This window comes from Cynocephalus volans, chromosome 8, assembly GCF_027409185.1.
Source record: "Cynocephalus volans isolate mCynVol1 chromosome 8, mCynVol1.pri, whole genome shotgun sequence".
Classification (NCBI taxonomy): Eukaryota; Metazoa; Chordata; class Mammalia; order Dermoptera; family Cynocephalidae; genus Cynocephalus; species Cynocephalus volans.
The window spans coordinates 127009876-127028299 of record NC_084467.1 but is presented as its reverse complement, the minus strand read 5'-3'; the positions used below and the strand labels follow the sequence as shown (position 1 = coordinate 127028299).

Sequence of the window (18424 nt, the reverse complement as noted above, 5' to 3'; positions counted from 1 at the left end):
TTCTCCATAAACTTTTCCCCAGGCCAATATTTTGGAGTGTTTTGTGTTTTTTTATAGTAGTTTTATAGTTTCAGGTCTTATATTTAGGTCTTTAATCCATTTTTAGTTGATTTTCATGTAGTGTGAGACATAGGGATCTAGTTTTTTTCCTTCTACATATGCACATCCAGTTTTCCCAGCACCATTTATTGTATTGGACAGCAGAGCTCTTAACATTCCATTTTAAAGGCAGGGATTATCAGTATTGATTTTTAAAAAAGAAGGAAAGAATAGCAAGACCCAACTATGTATTGTACCCAAAGGAGACACTTTTCAATATAGACGTAGTTACGTTAATAGTAAGTAGATACAATCAAACAGTAAATGTAAGAAGTCTGGAGTGACTGTATTAATATCAGATAAAATAGATTTTAAGGAAAAGTGTATTGTCACAGATACAGAGGGGTATTTCATACTGATAAAATCTGCTACACCCAGACAGTTTTAAAGACAAATTCTAACTAAATTTTCAGGGAACAAATTATTCTAATTTTATACAACTATTCCAAGGAATATGGAAAGAGACAATACTCCCCAGCAAACTTATATTAAGATTTTAGAATAATCTTCAGATGAAAATCAGAAAAAAAAAAAAAAAAGATATCACTAAAGAGGAAAATTGCAGGCCACTGTCACTGATGAGCAAGAATAAATTTAATCCAACAATGTGTTAAAATACATCATTATCAAGTTGTTCTTGTGCCAAAAATATGAGAATGTTTTAATGGAGTTAATGGATTTGATTCATTATATTCATGAATTAAAGAAGAACAACACCACATCATCCAGGGATATAGAAAAACATTTCACGACATTCAGCACATGTTGATGATTTAAGGAAAAAACTCAAGCCAGAAATAAGAGGGAATTATGATATAAACATATTTAATTAGGAAACTTTAGAAGCATTTTCTTTAATGTCAAGAATAAGCCAAGGATGCCTATTATAACCATTCCAATATTTCACTAGAGGGCCTAAACAGTTAGTGAGATAAGAAAAAGAAAAGATATAATGCTAAGAAGTGAAGAAATAAAACTGAAATTATTTACAAGTGATTATTTCCAATTATCTGTATGGAAAACCTAAAATAGTGTTAAAACATAGTCATGTGCCACATAATGACATTTCAGTCAATGATAGACTGCTTATACCACAGTGGTCCCGTAAGATTGTAAGGGAGCTGAAAATTTTCTCTTGCCTAGTAACATTGTAGCCATCACAATGTCCCAGGCAGGAGAAAAGGAAACTGCAGGGGAAGAAATGAAGAACCCTATAACAGTTTGTTACTGTTGCTTGTAACAGAATACCTGAAATGGAGTAATTTATAAGAAAACGAAATTTATTTCTTACAGTTCAGAGGCTGGGAAGTCCAAGGTTTACGGATCACACCTGGTGAGGGCCTTCTTCTGGGTGAGAACTCTCTATAAGGTCCCATGGCGACCAGTGTGCCACATGGGGAGAATGGATTGAACAGCCTTCTTACTTGCTCTCCTTAGGAAGTCCTCAGAACCACACCCATTACTCCATGAATGGGTCAGTCCATTCACTAGGGCACAGTCCTCACAATCCAGTCATCTCTTAAATGCCCAACCTTTCAAATACCATAATTGGATATTCCACCCTCTTATCACTGTTACAGTGGGGGGCAAGTTTCCAATACATGAACTTTTGGGGACACGTCTAATCCATATCAAACCCCCAAGAAAATTCATAGTGAAGGGTTAAACAGAAGCCTTTGCAGACCTCAATAAGCACCTTAAAAAGTTTGAAGCCACAGACCTCAACACTGCACACTTTTCACTAACAGAGAATGTCCATGGCACATTATCTGCTTACAAGTAAATCTATAATGAAAAAAAGAAACCAAGCAAACCACCCTGGACATATCTCTGTAAAGAGTGACAGCTTCTCAAGAAGAGCCTCAGGCAGGTCCTTTAGATGGTATTCCAAAAGAAGGCACTGTTACCATAGGAGATGACAATGCCACAAATGTTACTGCCCTGAAGACTTTCTAGTAGGACAATATATGGAGGTGGAAGACAGTGATATAGATGATCCTGATCCTGCGTAGGCCTAGGCTAATGTGTGTGTTTGTGTCTTAGTTTTTAGCAAAAAGTTTAAAAAGTAAAAAATAAATAAATAATAAAAATTTTAAAAATAGAAAAAAGCTTATAAAATAAGGATATAAAGAAAAAAATATTTTTGTCCAGCTATACAATGTTTGTGCTTTAAGCTAAGCGTAATTACAAAACAGTCAAAAGTTTAAAATATTTAAAAGTTTATAAAGTAAAAAAGTTACAGTCAGCTAAGTTTAATTTATTATTTAAGAAATAATTTTTTAATACATTTAGTGTAGTCTAAGTGTACAGTGATTATAAAGTCTACCAGACCTTCATATTTACTCACCACTCATTTGCTGAATCACCCAGAGCAGCTCCAGTCTTACAAGCTTCATTCATGGTAAATGCCCTATACAGGTATACCATTTTTTATCTTTTATACTGTATCTTTACTGTACCTTTTCTATGCTTAGATGTTTAGATACACAAATACCATTGTGTTACAGTTGCCTACAGAATTCAGTATTAGCTATACAGGTTTGTAGCCTAGGAGCCATAGGCTATACCATATAGCCTAGCTGTGTAGTAGACTGTAAGTTTACTGTTTGTGTAAGTACAATCTATGATGTTTGTACAATAACAGAATTGCCTAAGAATGCATTTCTCAGAATGTATCTGTATTGTTAAGTGATGCATGACTGTCTTGGCATTAATATCAAGGAGTTAAGTGACAGTGGCTGTATATAATATCTATGTAGCTCTTACCCTCAAAATTCAATTTTGATTTAGTGGTTTAAAAATTAAGTTAGAAAAAAGTTATTTTCAAAAGCAACTAACAACATAAGGAGCTTAGGAATAAATCTAACAAAAGATGGCTGTGACCTTTCTAGGGAAATTTATATAATCTCATTAAAAGGAAATTAAAACTTAAGTAGGTATACCATTTTCATGAATAGATGCCTTGATTAATCTGCAAATTCATGATATCGCAATCAGTATTCCAAAAGGGATTATGCTGAATTTCAAACATAATTCTAAAATTTTAAGTGGAAGAGCAGAGGTCTTACAATGTTGAGAAAAAATGGAGGCATTTCCCTTAGGTATTAATGTAAGATTAGATCAATAGACCAATCAAATAAAACAAAAAGCCTAGAAACAGAGACACATATAGATACATACTTAATATATGAAAGAAGTAGCATTGCAAACCAGTGGTAAGACTATTTAGTAAATTAGGTTTTGTTCCCAAGTAGGTCACAGTGTATATCAGTGGGCTGTGAATAGAATAGAATGCATTTCACATGGTAAGAATAGGTATTATTTCATGAAATTTTTGTTTCATTTATGTTCATGTGTGTATACTGATTCCAGACGCAAAATGTACTTACTATGACTTGTACCCCGCCCCAAAAAGGTAGATTGAAGATCAAAATGTGAAGATTAAAACTTTGAACATTTAGCAACATGGAGAGAATTGATGACCTTGACCAGGGCTAGAGTAAGGGTTGGACGGGAGCCAGAGTCTAATTGGAATGGCTTCACATGTGAATAGAATAATTAGAGCAACTATCAAAAAGCAAAGGACTTTTGAAGGCAACGGTGAAAAACAGTGTTCATCTGAGGGTTTCGTGCGATCACGATACTGTGTTTTTATTTTTTATTTAGTTTTTAACTTGAGATACTTTCATGTGTTAATATGCCCATGGGAATAAACAGGTAAATAACCAATGGAGAGCACTTTTGAGTAGGCAAGGATTGGATTTGGTTAGCATCATCATTTTTGCTGCTTTGTCCTAGACAGTCCTGGTTTGCAGCTGTTACCCCTGTCCCATCTGATTCAGCATTTGTCCCAATTTTTAAAATTTTTTAAATGAGGTATCATTCATAATTGCACTAAAATAAGCCTGGATGGATTTGGTAGATTTCTGCTTTGCACTTCTAGCTTCTGCCATGGTCTTATGGAATAATATGTGAGACATATAAGCAGTGAATCGGGCTTATCTTTAAGTTGTCTGTTGTGCCATCTCCATGCTGCAGACATACCCATACATGAATATCCTAGGCTGCCAGTTGATAGGGTCAGTCAGAATTGTGGGCAGTTATATTTTGGTTGTTTGTGAGATGTATACAGGAAACAGTTGCTGAGCAGTCCTTCCAGAGAGCGTATAGAGAGCAGACTGAACAATTCCTACAATGGCTTTGTCATTTGTTATGGGGTGTAAATCTACAACTGATCTCTCCCAATTAGAGGAGAGAAAGCGACAACTGATCTCTCCCAAGTAGAGAAGAGAAAGCGCTCCTAATTGATTCCATAAGGAACCCTTCCTTCTTTTCTTCATTCCTGTTTGTTTATTTGATTTGATTCAACTTTGTTTTGTAGTAAATCCTTGACAGCAATAATTTTTCCAAAAAGTACCCGTTTAATGAAAAGTTAAGGACTGCATTTTTTGTTTCTCAAGAAAATTGATGATGAATGTGTGACACAGTGTTCATAAGCATTTATTATCTACAGGTTGAGTATTCTTTATCCCAAATGCTTAGGACATTCTGATGTTTCACATTTTAGATTTTTTCAGATTTTGGGATATTTGTATATAAATAATTAGATATCTTGTGGATGGGACCTAAGTCTACACATGAAATTCATTTATGTTGTATATATACCTTATACATATACCTGAAGGTAAATTTATACAATATTTTTAATAATTTTGTGTATCAAGCAAAGTTAGTGTACATTGAACCATTGGAAAGCAAAGGTGTTATTATCTCTGCCACTCATGTGGACAATCTGTGATTGTTTGGCATTACCATCATTCCTGAATCTAAATTTATATGCCACCAAAAGCAATCATTTTCTTACACTTATTTGCATGTAAGTACTTAACAGTAAAAATACAACATCTCATTAATACAGTGAAAAAAGTAATGTGTACAGGGTAACTAAGCAGCACAGTATCCTCACCAGAATACCTGGTGAGGCTTTCAGTCTCCACCTATGATGCTGTGTTTTGATTAAAAGGTTCGTGTGTGTTTTATTTTATTTTTTTAGCTGAGAAGAAATATCCGAAGCAATTGAGGGACCAGGAAATGGGTCCTGTAGGAATGAAGAGGCGTTTTGTTGGATAGCTTTTTAAAATGTTTCTTCTGTAGTCATCTGCCTCGTTAACAATGGTTTTTGTCTTAGAAGTCTCTCTCTGATTTTATAAACTGACATGATCTTTTGTTGTTATGAATGCACACTTCTCTAGTCCTTCAATAAGCCGTTTACACATATTCACCATGTCGTCTATAGGCACTTTTTCTGCAGTGTTAACAAAGTCATCTTCATTATTGTTATCACAATCATCCTGATTCCAAAACATGTCAGCTATTTCACCATCAGTTACTGAATGAACAACTGGAGCCTCATTACCAATGTTAAAAACTTTTTCAATATCCGCTTCTTTCAGCTTACTGATGGACTCTGAAGGTATATTTTTTGCATATGTAAGGAGATCAGACTTCATTTTTTCCCTCACTTTACATACAGAATCTTTCAAAGTCACCACCTTGTTAGTCATCATCACTGAACATAGTCACAGGCCAGAGTTTGTGCCAGGTATGCGCAAGTGTTTCTTTAGTCACTGTGCTCCAAGTATTGGAAACAGCATATACAGCATTCTTCATGGCTAAACTCTTTTTGAAAACCTTCCACGCCCATGCCTCTTGATGGAGTTTGGATGTATTGTCCTCCCAGAACTCATGTGGAAATTTGATCCCCAATGTGGCAGTGTTGGAAACTGAATCATGGGGGCAGATTCTTCATGAATAGATTAATGCTCTCCTTAGGAGGGGAGATTAATGAGTGAGTTCTCACTCTATTAGTTCCCACAAGAGCTGGTTATTTAAAAGACCCTGGCACCTCCCCTCTATCTCTCTCTTGCTTCCTCTCACCATGTAATCTGCTTATACCTGCTGGCTGCCTGCTGCTTTCCACCTTGAACAGAAGCATCCTGAGGCCCATGCCGGATGCAGCTGTCCCAGAATCGTAAGCCAAATAAACCTCTGTTCTTTGTAAATTACCCAGTCTCTGGTATTTCTGTTATAGCAGCACAAACGGACTAACACACGTCTTTTTCTGGCTACTAGTATGCGGTTCAATAAAGTTTTTTTGTATTTACTCTTCATTGATCTAAAGATACTCTGGTCATGTGGCTGAATTAATGAAGTCACATTTGGGGAAAGGTACATGGCATAAACATTATTTTTTAATGAGAATTTTAGCTGGAGGATGAGCAGAACAAGGAATAACAAAATCTTGCATTCATTATCCAATCCAGCTTTCCTACAGTAAGCATGGGCTACTGGTACAAATAGTTTGTGAAACCAATTAGAAAAGATATCCCTGGTGATCCATGCCTTTTTGTTAGCATAATACTGGAGTGGTAAAAAATTTATTCTTTGAAAACAGTGAGAACACAAGCTTTTGCCTATTACAGCAGGTTTACACTTATGTGTGCCTGTTGCATTAGCACGTCCCAGCAGTTATTCTGCCCTTGGCATCCATATTTCCTGTAGGAGCTGTCTCATCAGTAGTCAGTGTCTTTCTGGGGCAATTACACCAAAACAGTGATTTTTCATCAGTATTGTAGACTTGTTCTGGCATCAGATTTTCATCAGTGATGACGTTGGCAAACATGAGTGAATTTCTTTGCTGCTTTGTGATCAGCAGATGCTTTATCACCACAGATCTTTAAAATTTTAATGCCATGTCTTTTAAATTTCTGCTACCAACCTATTGAATAGTCACAGTTCCCTTCAATTTTCAATTCACCATGACAGATCTTTCCTTGTTTACTGATCAGCACACCATTAAGTAGCATGTGTTCACTGCCATGCTGATGGATCCACTCTTTCAAAACATGATTGAGATCTTCATTTTTAGCTTTATGCAGTGTTTTTCTATGTTTCATTCAGTTCTATTCATGAGTTTATCCTTCTGTTTCTTCAGGTCACATATGGTGGTCATTCTAACACCATACTTCTGTAAGACATTTCACACTTACACCACTGTCCAGTGTCTCCAATGGCTTGAATTTCTGTGCTATAAACATAAATGCTTTCTTTTTTTTCTTATCACTTTTATCTACAAGAATATTTACAGGCCTTTTTGATGTTTTCAACAATATCTTTATACCTCAGAGCAGAGAATAAGAAAAAAAAAAAAAAAATATATATATATATATATATATATATATATATATATAAAACACGTAAAGTAATGCACCTAGATCTTGGCTCCACATGGGGCATCACGAGAAATCTGCTGTTGGCACATCTGGCCTGCACACATACCACTTTATCACCCTTCGTGTACATGCTTTCGTGGGGGAATCTGGGTGTATGTGGAAAAGACATAGCCAAAGAGGGCTGGGAGGGCTTTTTTCTCCCTTTGGGGATGCTGAATAAACTGTGTTGTGCACCTGCATTTTGACTACAAACCATCTCATGAGGTCAGGTGTGGAATTTTCCACTTGTGGCATCATGTTAGTACTCAAAAAGTTTTGCATTTTAGAGCATTTCAGATTTCATATTTCCAGATTAGGGATCCTCAACCTTTACCTTAGAGGTCATAATGATATCACCACCCATATGAACTCTAGAAACATAAGGATGTACTTCAGAAGTTAATATACAAGAACACTGCTCAAAGTCACAACTAAATACGTTTATAGAAGGTGAATTTATATTACTCTGTGAAGCATGACTTCTCATTGAAATGTAAAAACTATTTTTCTAAATCAATATAGCACATTTTGGGGGCAGTTTTGGTCCCACTTTTATAAAAATTGAAGCAGAGCTGTTATTGAGAAGGCTCCATTAGTACAAGAAATTTGAAGACAGTTAAAAGATATCAGTTTAAAATCAATGTCATAGGCTGCTTCAAATAGAAAATCATTTAATTCCAGTTATGGCTTAATTTTTTCCTCTCTAATTATGAGTCCAGGTAAAGTATTTGGAAGTTAATTCTCTCAGTAGTTAAACATCTTACATCATTGTGAATGCTATATTAAGTTCAGTTAGGAAATTCAGCATTTAAGATAAAATTATTCATTTTGTGGTGATAATACAAATACACATTTTGGTTAGGCACATTGTTACAGTAAAAGCAATTTTCTTACTAACTTAACAAACAACAGCGGAAATGTACTTGTCATAGATTGGGTACAGACATAATTCATAACTGTATCCAAACAAGCTGGGATATTTTACCTGAATATAGAGCAACTGAATTACAAAATATTTTGAGCCTTTAAAGAAATACTTTATAAATTAGACAATTGTCTTAACAATAGTTTTGAATGTTTTGTGGAGGAATCTTGTAAATTTTGTTCAACATCAGTTAGAAATAAATAATCAAGATATTCAACAAATAGAAGACCTGGAATGTGAGTGAAGTTCTAAAGGCAGAGTTCTCCCTTAGAGAAAGCCATTATACAATAAGCTTTACAAATGTATATTGCTAAATAGTATGTATGATATAAACTTAGTTTGTAATATATGTATTTAATGTATGCAGTGCTAATGAGAACTAGGTAGGGGGTGACCCATCCTACAGTCTCCATCAGCCCCAAGGTTGATGTAAACAATTAATACTTTTATCAATCCTTTGCAAAGTGTTATTCAAATATAGTTTCATACCTACCAAATTACTACCCATAAACCTTTTCTATAAACAAGTTCTATAGCTGTCATTCTGTTTGTATATTATTTATATACATATAGAAAAATACCTGGATGTATATGTGCTAAAATGGTAACAAGTGGTTTCTTCTAAGTTTTCTAGTTTATTTTTTCTCTTTGCCAATTTCTGTGTTTTTCCTACAATAAACATAACTTGCTTTTGTGGTAAAGAAACATGATTTCATTAGCTTACTCGTCTAAAACACACACAAACACACACAAAAGCAAACAAGAACTAAAAAGGAATGATGAGGTTTTTTTGATCTGTTTGATTTCTTTGGAGAAAGGCACAATATTAGACTTCGGAAAACAAGAATTATTCTTTTCTCCCAGCTGCTAATATGTGGAAGACCTACTCTGAGAGCAGTGGGAGGAGGCTAATCTTAGGATCTGCGGGTATTTTATCCTTATGCTTCTCTTCCCTTAACTGGATACAGTTACCCCTTGTATAAGTACAGTACTGGGATTGCTTTCCATTCCCTCAGGAAGCAAATAACTAGTCTGCCTTATTAGTTTCTGTAGTGCAACATTGCATATGTTTTCCTGCTATCCTTAGTTCTTTGGATTCCTGTGATTTCTGTAGCTTTTTACTGCTAGCTTGAACTTATATTTATTTACCTTACCTTTTGGAATCTGTTCCATCCCATTTAGTATATGTCTGTATCTTATTTCCTGATACCTTGATTTCTGCTGGTCTGCCTGGTTTTTAACTGCTTTCATTCCTTACAACCATTGTCCTTCTTTATATCTTAATATAACATTAGTTGATGACCTACCTAGACTCTATGTTTTGGTGTTTTTACTTTCCTACCTTGTCTCTATATTTGACTGTTAATCATAATCCTGACTACAGATCCTTCCCCTTCTTTTCATAGAGAATTTTGGTAAACGGATTTAAAACTTTTAAAAATTATATTGAAAATGTGCATGGTAAGTCCAAATATTATTCCTAACTGAAGGAAAAACTGAGTTTCTGATGATTGGAATTAAAATAAATTTTAGATGTTGTCATATTTCTACTTCTTCTCATCAGGCTAAAGACTCCATTAGTCAGCTAGCTAGCTGTATGAAGGAATGAGATATTTTGCTTGTTTCCATTGCTTAATCCTTCCAGCAAAAAACATTTTATCACCTTCTAAAATGGCCATGTGAAAAGTAATGATTAATTTATCATTGGTTTACTACAACCAAGAATTCAGTTTTTAACTTCAGGGACTTGGGAAAAAAGTACATACAAACTTTCTATGAAACGTACATTGATACTGTCATTTTGTTACGTAATTTGGGTATGGTTGAGGAGTGATTTTATTTAGGTACTAGTGCTACAATTTATATCATTATGATAGATGATACCTAAAAATATTATATTGTAATTTATGTAATTTTTTCATGTCATTTCATGTTCCAGTGAATGGGATAATTATTGGGCAGGTTAGGGTTTTTTTACCCCCTAAATATAAATTTGGGGCCAGCTGTCTTTGGTTTTGAAGAGATGACTTTTAATTGAGGTCATTCTCTCCCAAAGCCATCTTAATTGTTTATGTTTCATTCACTTGCTTTTACGCATGATTCTTTGGGTAGATGTATTTTTCCCAGGTAGAGCTATTCATAAAGGTACTTTATGCAGGACCAATAATTATATGTATGGTACAGAGTTAGGGAAATAGAGTTATTTCTTGTCCCTAGTTAAGAATAAATTTGATTGAAACGCATATGTTAATCTAGCCCACATGTTTTAGAACTAAAAACTAGAGAAAAATCATGGACATTTTGTGAGTTTTTAATCTGGTTATGCCTTTTTTATTTTGTATTATAGGAAAGTGAAAGGAGGGAATATTGATGTACATCCATCAGAAAAAGCACTCATTGTTCAATATGAAGTGGAAGCTACCATTCTTGGAGAAATGGGGGATCCCATGTTGGGAGAACGAAAAGAATGCCAAAAAATGTAAGTTTTCATTTGTGCACATTTTTAAAGTAGTATACGGACTTGATACAAATTTGATGTTATTTTAATCTGCATAGAAAGTGATTATGGCATTCTTCCTGACATCATTTTAGTGAAGGAGAGGTTGTATTAAACTATAAATATGTAGTAGACTTACTCAGGAGAAAATAAGATTTTTGTAAGCATAATGGGAAGCCATTGAAACACATCTGTACTGATTTATACTATATAGTAAATGCATATAATCTAATATAAACTATTAACTTTTGAAATCAATCGTGACAGATATGTTTCTGTGAGGTTTTTTAGTTTATATAGGAAATTTAAATCTTAGGAGGTCTTATGTTCTTCTTTCTTAATTTAGGAAGGAAAGTGAAGCGCTATGACTTTCAGGAACCCCCAAATGGGCACAGACCTCAAATTCATCCCTTGAAAAGCTAGTCCTCTGAAAAACAGTAGTAATAAGACAAGCATTTTCTGACTCAGTGGATTGGTCTTAGATCTCCCAGTATCCTATCACACTTCCTGCTTTTGCAATACTTTCAGGAGTCCCTTAGGGAACTGGCCTTTTTCCTTAGTCCGCAGTTGTGCTGGTGATTAGTTTGCCTTCTTTTCATAGTTTTGCAGAAGTAGAGAAGTAGTTTTTAGTTCTTGAGGATTCAGTCAGTAGCCTTATTCAACTAGAACTAAATGAGTATATTATTGTTATTGTGTGAAAATCTGAAGCCTTTCTAGACAAGGGATACATTCAGTAGAGATAATAAAGAATTAACCAGCTGGAAAGAGTTACTACCACACTGTCATGGAGCTAGAGTAAGTAGATTTAAACTTTAGTAAGGGAAAAACCTGATTACCTCAACCTGTGATACTCAACCCTGGCTGCACAAGATTTGGAGAGGAATTATATTGTGGGACCAAAAGAAAATCATGGTTTGTTGATTCAAGAGGTTTTATCAGTGGTGAGGAGGGAAACCTCATATAGATTGAGGTAGGTATGAAGTGAAACTGTCATTAAATTGGATAGTCAGTGGTATGGCCCAGAGCTAGAAGACTTATGTTTAGTTTTCTAGTATTGGGAAAAGGAACATACAAGCCCATCCTCAACAGAGTTACAGTTTTCTGAAAACTTTATGAGAAACCCAAACCCATGAAAACTTCATGAAAATCCCACCCTACCTATGTTTTCATTGTCTTTTATAATAAATGAAAGATTTAGGAGAGATACTATCCACTAAAAGTAGGAAATCTGGCTATTACCCTGGATGTAAAGAAGATGAATCAGATTGCTAACATATACATTGGTAGAAAATAGATCTAAAAAAAAGATTGAAAATCCCATTTACATTAAAGCAACAAGATACCATTACATATCTATTAGAATGGCTAAAATCCTGAACACCGACAATACCAAATGCTGACAAGTATTGTGGAACAACAGGAACTCTCATTTATAGCTGGTGGGAAAGTAAAATGATATATATTTTGGGAGACAGTTTGGCAGTTTCTTACAGAGCTAAGCATACAAAAGATCAATGAAACAAAAAGTTGGTTTTTCCAGAGAATAAATAAAATAGACAAGCCATTGGCTAGGTTAACAAAAAAAAAAAAAAAAAAGAAGAAGAAGAAGAAGAGAAGTAGAGAGAAGACCCAAATAACAAAAATCAGAAATGAAAAGGGAGACATTACAACTGAAACCACAGAAATATGAAGAATCATTAGATACTATTATAAACAACTATATGACAACAAATATGAAAACCTGGAAGATATGGATAAGTTTCTGGACACATACAAACTACTCAGACTGAACCAAGAACAGACAGAAAATCTGAACAGACCAATAACAAGCAACAAGATTGAAGAGGTAATCAGCAAGCTTCCAACAAAGAGAAGCCCAGGTCCAGATGGCTTTACAGCTGAATCTATCAAACCTTTAAAGAGGAATTAATACCAGTTCTCCTCAGACTATTCCAAAAAATTGAAACAGAAGCCATTCTCCCAAACTTATTCTATGAATCCAACATAACTCTGATACCAAAACCAGACAAAGACACAACAGAAAAAGAAAATTACAGGACAATGCCTTGATGAACATAGATGCAAAAATCCTCAACAAAATATTAGCAATCAGAATACAGAAACACATCTAAAAAATGGTACACCATGATAAAGTGGGATTCATCCCAGGGATGCAAGGATGGTTCAATATATGAAAGTCAATAAATGTGATACATCACATCAACAAAATCAAGGACAAATATCATATGATTATCTCGGTAGACACTGAAAAAGCATTTCACAAAATCCAGCATCCCTTTATATAAAGACTCTCAACAAATTAGGTATAGAAGGAAAGTATCTCAACACAATAAAAGCCATCTATACAAGCCCACAGCCAGTATCATTCTGAAGGGGGAAATACTGAAGGCTTTTCCCTTAAGAACAGGAACAGGACGAGGATGCCCACTCTCACCACTTCTATTTAAAATAGTACTGGAGGTACTAGCCAGAGCAAGCAGGCAAGAGAAAGAGATAAAGGGCATCCAGATAGGAAAAGTGAACTAAAATTGTCCCTATTTGCAGATGACATGATACTATATATAGAAAAACGTAAAGACTCTGTCAAAAAACCCCTAGAGCTTCTTAATAATTTCAGTAACATTGCAGGATACAAAATAAATGTCCCCAAATCAGTTGCATTTAGATTCTCCAATAATATGCTAACAGGATGAGAAATCAAGAAAGTAAGCCCATTTACAACAGTCATGAAAAAAATAAAATACCTAGGAATCAATTTAACCAAGGGGGTGAAAGATCTCTACAATGAGAACTATAAAACACTGCTGAAAGAAATTAAAGAAAACACAAAAAGATGGAAAGACATTCCATGTTCTTAGATTGGAAGAATTAACATTGTGAAAATGTCTGTACTACCCAAAGCGACCTACAGATTCAATGCCATCCCCATCAAAATACCAGTGACATTCTTCACAGAAATAGAAAAAACAATCTTAACTTTCATATGGGACAACAAAAGACCCTGAATAGCTAAAACAGTCCTGAGCAAAAAAAGAAAGTAAAGCCAGAGGCATAACAGTACCTGGCTTCAAATCATACTACAAAGCTATAGTTACCAAAACAGCATGGTACTGGCATAAAAATAGACACTCAGGCCAGTGGAGCAGAATAGAAAACCTAGAAATCACCTTTCAGGCTTACAGCCATCTGATATTTGACAAAGGCAACAAAAACCTATATTGGGGAAAGACTGTCTGCCTCTTTAATAAGTGATACTGGGAAAATTGGATATCCATATACAGAAGAATGAAACTAGACCCATACCTCTCACCATATTCTGAAATCAACTTAGAATGGATTAAAGACTCAAGTATAAGACCTGAAACTGTAAAATTACTAAGGGAAAATATAGGTGAAACACTTCAGGAACTAGGTCTGGACACAGACTTTTTGAACATGAACCCAAAAGCACAAGCAACAAAAGAAAAAATAAACAAATGAAACTGTATCAAATTCAAAAACTTCTTCACAGCAAAGGAAACAATCAATAGAGTGAAACGACAACCTGCAGAGTGGGAGAAAATTTTTGCTAACTATGCATCCAACAAGGAATTAAAATCCATAATATACAAGGAACTCAGGCAATTACACAGTAAAAATACAAATAACCCAGGTAAAAAATGGGCAAAGGAGCTCAATAGACATTTTTCAAAGGAGACATACAAATGGCCAACAAGTACATGAAAAAAGGCTCAACATCACTAGTCATCAGTGTAATGCAAATTAAGACCACATTGAGATACCACCTCACCCCAATTAGACTGGCTATACTCAAAAATACAGAGAATAACAAATGCTGATGAGGATGTGGAGAGAAGGGAACACTCCCACACTGTTGGTGGGACTATAAATTAGTTCAACCACTATGGAAAACAGTATGGAGGTTTCAAGTACAGATAGATCTTCCATACGATCCAGCAATCCCACTTCTGGGTTTATACCCAAAGGAATGGATATCATCCTGTCAAAGGGATACCTGCACTCCCATGTTCATCACAGCTGTATTCACAATAGCCAAGATATGGAACTAACCTAAATGTCCATCAGTGGATGATTGGATAAGGAAACCATGGTATATATACACCATGGAATACTACTCTGCCATAAAAAAGAATGAAATTCTGCCATTTGCAACAACATGGATGAGCTTGAAGAAACTTATGTTGAGTGAAATAAGAAAAGCACAGAGGGAAAAATACCACATGTCTTCACTCATAGGTGGGAGCTAAGAGAGAAAGAAGGAAGGAAAGAAAGACCACAGTGATGCGTTGGACTTGCAGAGGGAGAGAGCATACCTAGGGATACAAATTGGAGTGGGGGAAAGGGAGATGGGGAAGGAGGCTGGGGATAATTGGGTGGGGGACATGGGGTATAATTGCTATTTGTGGTAATGGGTATGCTGCCAGTATGGTTCTGCCCATCACACATCTTGGGGATGAGTGGTGATAATCAGCTTTGTACCCCATGAATATTCATAACCAATAACAAAAAAAAAAAAAGCTAAACATAGGCTTACCGTGTGATCCAGCAATTGTGCTCCTAGATATTTATCCAAGTCAGTTGAAAACATGTCCACACAAAAACCTGCACACGAGTGTTTATAGCAGCTTTATTCACAATTGGAAGCAAACAAGATGTCTTTCAATAGGTGAATGGATATGCAAACTGTGGTGCATCCATACAATTGAGTATCATTCAGTGACAAAAAGAAATGAACTATCAAGCTATGAAAAGACACAGAGGAACTTAAATCCATATTGCTAAGTGAAATAAGCCAGCCTAGAAAAGCTATATACTATGTGATTCCAAGTATATGACATTCTTGGAAAGGCTGAACTATAGATGCGGTAAAAAGATTAGAGGTTGCCAGGGGCTCAGGGGGAGAAAGAGGTAGATCACAGGACAGAGCATTTTTAGGGCAGTAAAACTGTTCTGTATGATACTATAATGATGGATATATTACATTATGCATTTGTAAAAACTCTTAGAACTATATAGCACTGAGTGAACACTTACGTGAACTATGGACTTAGTTAATAATTATATGTACAGATTTGGTTTATCAATTCTAACAAATGTATCACACTAATGCAAGATGGTAATAATAGGAGAAAATAGGAGAAACTGTAGGAGGGAATATAGGGGGTGCCTTCTGCACAATTTTTCTGTAAACCTAAGACTGCTCTAAAAAAAGCCTAATTTTTTTTAACAATATATGTTTATGGAGTTTCTATTGTGCCTCTTCTCAATCAGATTTTTTTGACCTGTCAAGATTTCCAAGTTCCTTATTAAAAACTAAGCTTGCAGAGGTCTTTTTAGAGTTTTTCTCTGAATGGACCCTTCTTTCTAACTCTGCCTTCTGATGTGCAGCCAAAACTATACAAAAATATAATCAACAATTTAGAAGCATTAAAAGGTGGGAACAACAACAACAACAACAACAACAACAACAACAAAAACAAAACCCCCAAATAGATTCAAGTAAAAATAAAATAAGGCGACAGAATATTGCTCGAGTTCTTGTTACAAATATTAGAAGTCACTCTAGCAAATTTAAGCATTAAAGGAATTTATTAAAAGCTATTAGGTGGCTGGTAGAATCCTGGGAGAACCAGAATTGGGGTTGACTATATAGCTGGGAATAATATCTGAATCAGTCTACTGGACTGGTTTCAGGAGAGATCATCTACATCTAAATAATTTCACAGATGCTGGATACAAGACTTTTCTCTGAGATCTCCACTCCTGTTGCCTCTAATACCTGGATGTCTCCCAACAAAAATTAGGCATCTTCACCAAGAAATATTTCTACACCGTGGCTGCTTGTGTTTCTCTTTTTGAATATAAGCCTTGCATGGGAGCAATCTGCTTGACAGAGTCTTTTGTCACCAGTTTGACTCTTGACTCTGAACCTAATTTTATGTCTTCACAGCTCTCCCTAGTGCCATAAATCCATGTAAATAGGCAATTGTTTCCAGACTCTGAACAGTCTTTCCTTATCAAGCTCCCAGTGAATCTCCTGGGTTAAATTTAAAAGGAGGGACTGGTTGGTTTATTATTGTTTTTTTAATGTACTAACCTAAGTATAAAGTGTATTAATTTGTTCCTCAGAATTCCTCATATAGGTCTTAAACTACATCTTGCTTTTTTTTCCCTCTCCTATCTTCTATACAATTACCACTAGAGCAACTGAATGAAAATATCAATATGTTGTATCTTGTCCCCAACTGAAAAAAATCACCAGTTGTGGATATGGTCAAGAAAACGATTTATTTGTGGCAATATAGATTCTCACATTTAATAATGACTAAAGACTTCATATATTTTACATGAGAATTACTGTTTTAAAACAGGATCTTTGAATGTGCTGTCTTGCCTAGAGAGTCAGAAAAAGATTTTCTGTTCTTTTTATTGTTTGCCTAGCCCAAAGAAAAATCATTGCCTTATGTTTTTCTAAGCCTAATTATATCTAATACTTTATTTCATTTCATTAAGCATCTATGGCCAGGTAATATAGACTGTAATAATTTGTAATCTATAAATTATTTTAAAGTAATATTGTTGAAGATAACACTTTTATAGTACCTCAGTTGAAAAATTCTGATTATACTTGCAGTATTCGTCTTAAGAGTCTCAATGCCAACACAGATATAACTTCCCTGGCACGGAAGGTGGTTGAAGAATGTAAACTCATACATCCCTCAAAACTAAATGAGGTAGAACAGTTATTGTACTATCTACAGAACCGCCGTGATTCATTGTCAGGAAAAGGTAAGTAGAATGCCTGAGATTTTCATGCACAATCAGAGTTATTTCACTATAGTTTGTATTTTTGATATTTGAGTATTGGGCAGGGTTTTTTCACCAGTGCTGTGAATAAGTGAATGAAAGAATAAACAAACATATTAGTTTCCTTCATGCCAGGCTTTATATTAGATTCTTCCACATAAAGTGGTCTGATTCTGAATCGGGTTCTGATTCTGATTTTGTATGTGTGCATGTACACATACACTAAAGTAAGGAACAAAGAAGGAAATGTGTGTCATTTTGATTCTAAAATATTGAAAGAGAATTTGGGGCAGAAAACATATTTTCTCTGCTCCAACTAGACATATTTTCTAAAATTTTTATTAATATTTAATTTATAATTTGAATGGATTATTTAATGTTAAAAATATATATCATATGCTTTAGACTATCCTAAACGTATAACTTTTATAAATCTTTCTTAGGAAAATACTACTTTTTTATTCCTTGATGTCTCTATTGTTGCCATTCTCCCGTCCTCAGCTCCTTCATAAAAGAGCCAAGCCATTAAGATATTAGAGTTAATCAAATAATTGTTTATTGAAGACATTTTCAAATAATCTTAACCAGAAAAACAAAACAAAAACACAGATATTTAAGTGGAAAGTCATCTCAGATTACTGAGTGCTTAGTTAACCCATTTCACAGTATTTACTAAGTTTTCGTATCTTTCAACGTTGGTTAGTTCTAAAATATGGTTCTCTTAAAATAATGTATCAGCCAATGCTCAAGTTTTCATCAGACTAAGTAAAAAAAAAGAAATGA

At 34.8% G+C, this 18424-nt stretch overlaps 1 protein-coding gene across 2 annotated transcripts in view; it reads left to right on the top strand.

The window, feature by feature from the left end:
• KIFAP3 (kinesin associated protein 3) overlaps positions 1 to 18424 on the top strand; it is a 141523-nt gene that overhangs the window by 10000 nt on the left and 113099 nt on the right. For both annotated transcript variants that reach the window (XM_063104396.1, XM_063104397.1), the window contains exons 2-3: positions 10643 to 10774; positions 17469 to 17623. In XM_063104396.1, the coding sequence (XP_062960466.1) occupies positions 10643 to 10774; positions 17469 to 17623 (287 nt within the window). The remainder of the gene's footprint in view (positions 1 to 10642; positions 10775 to 17468; positions 17624 to 18424) is intronic.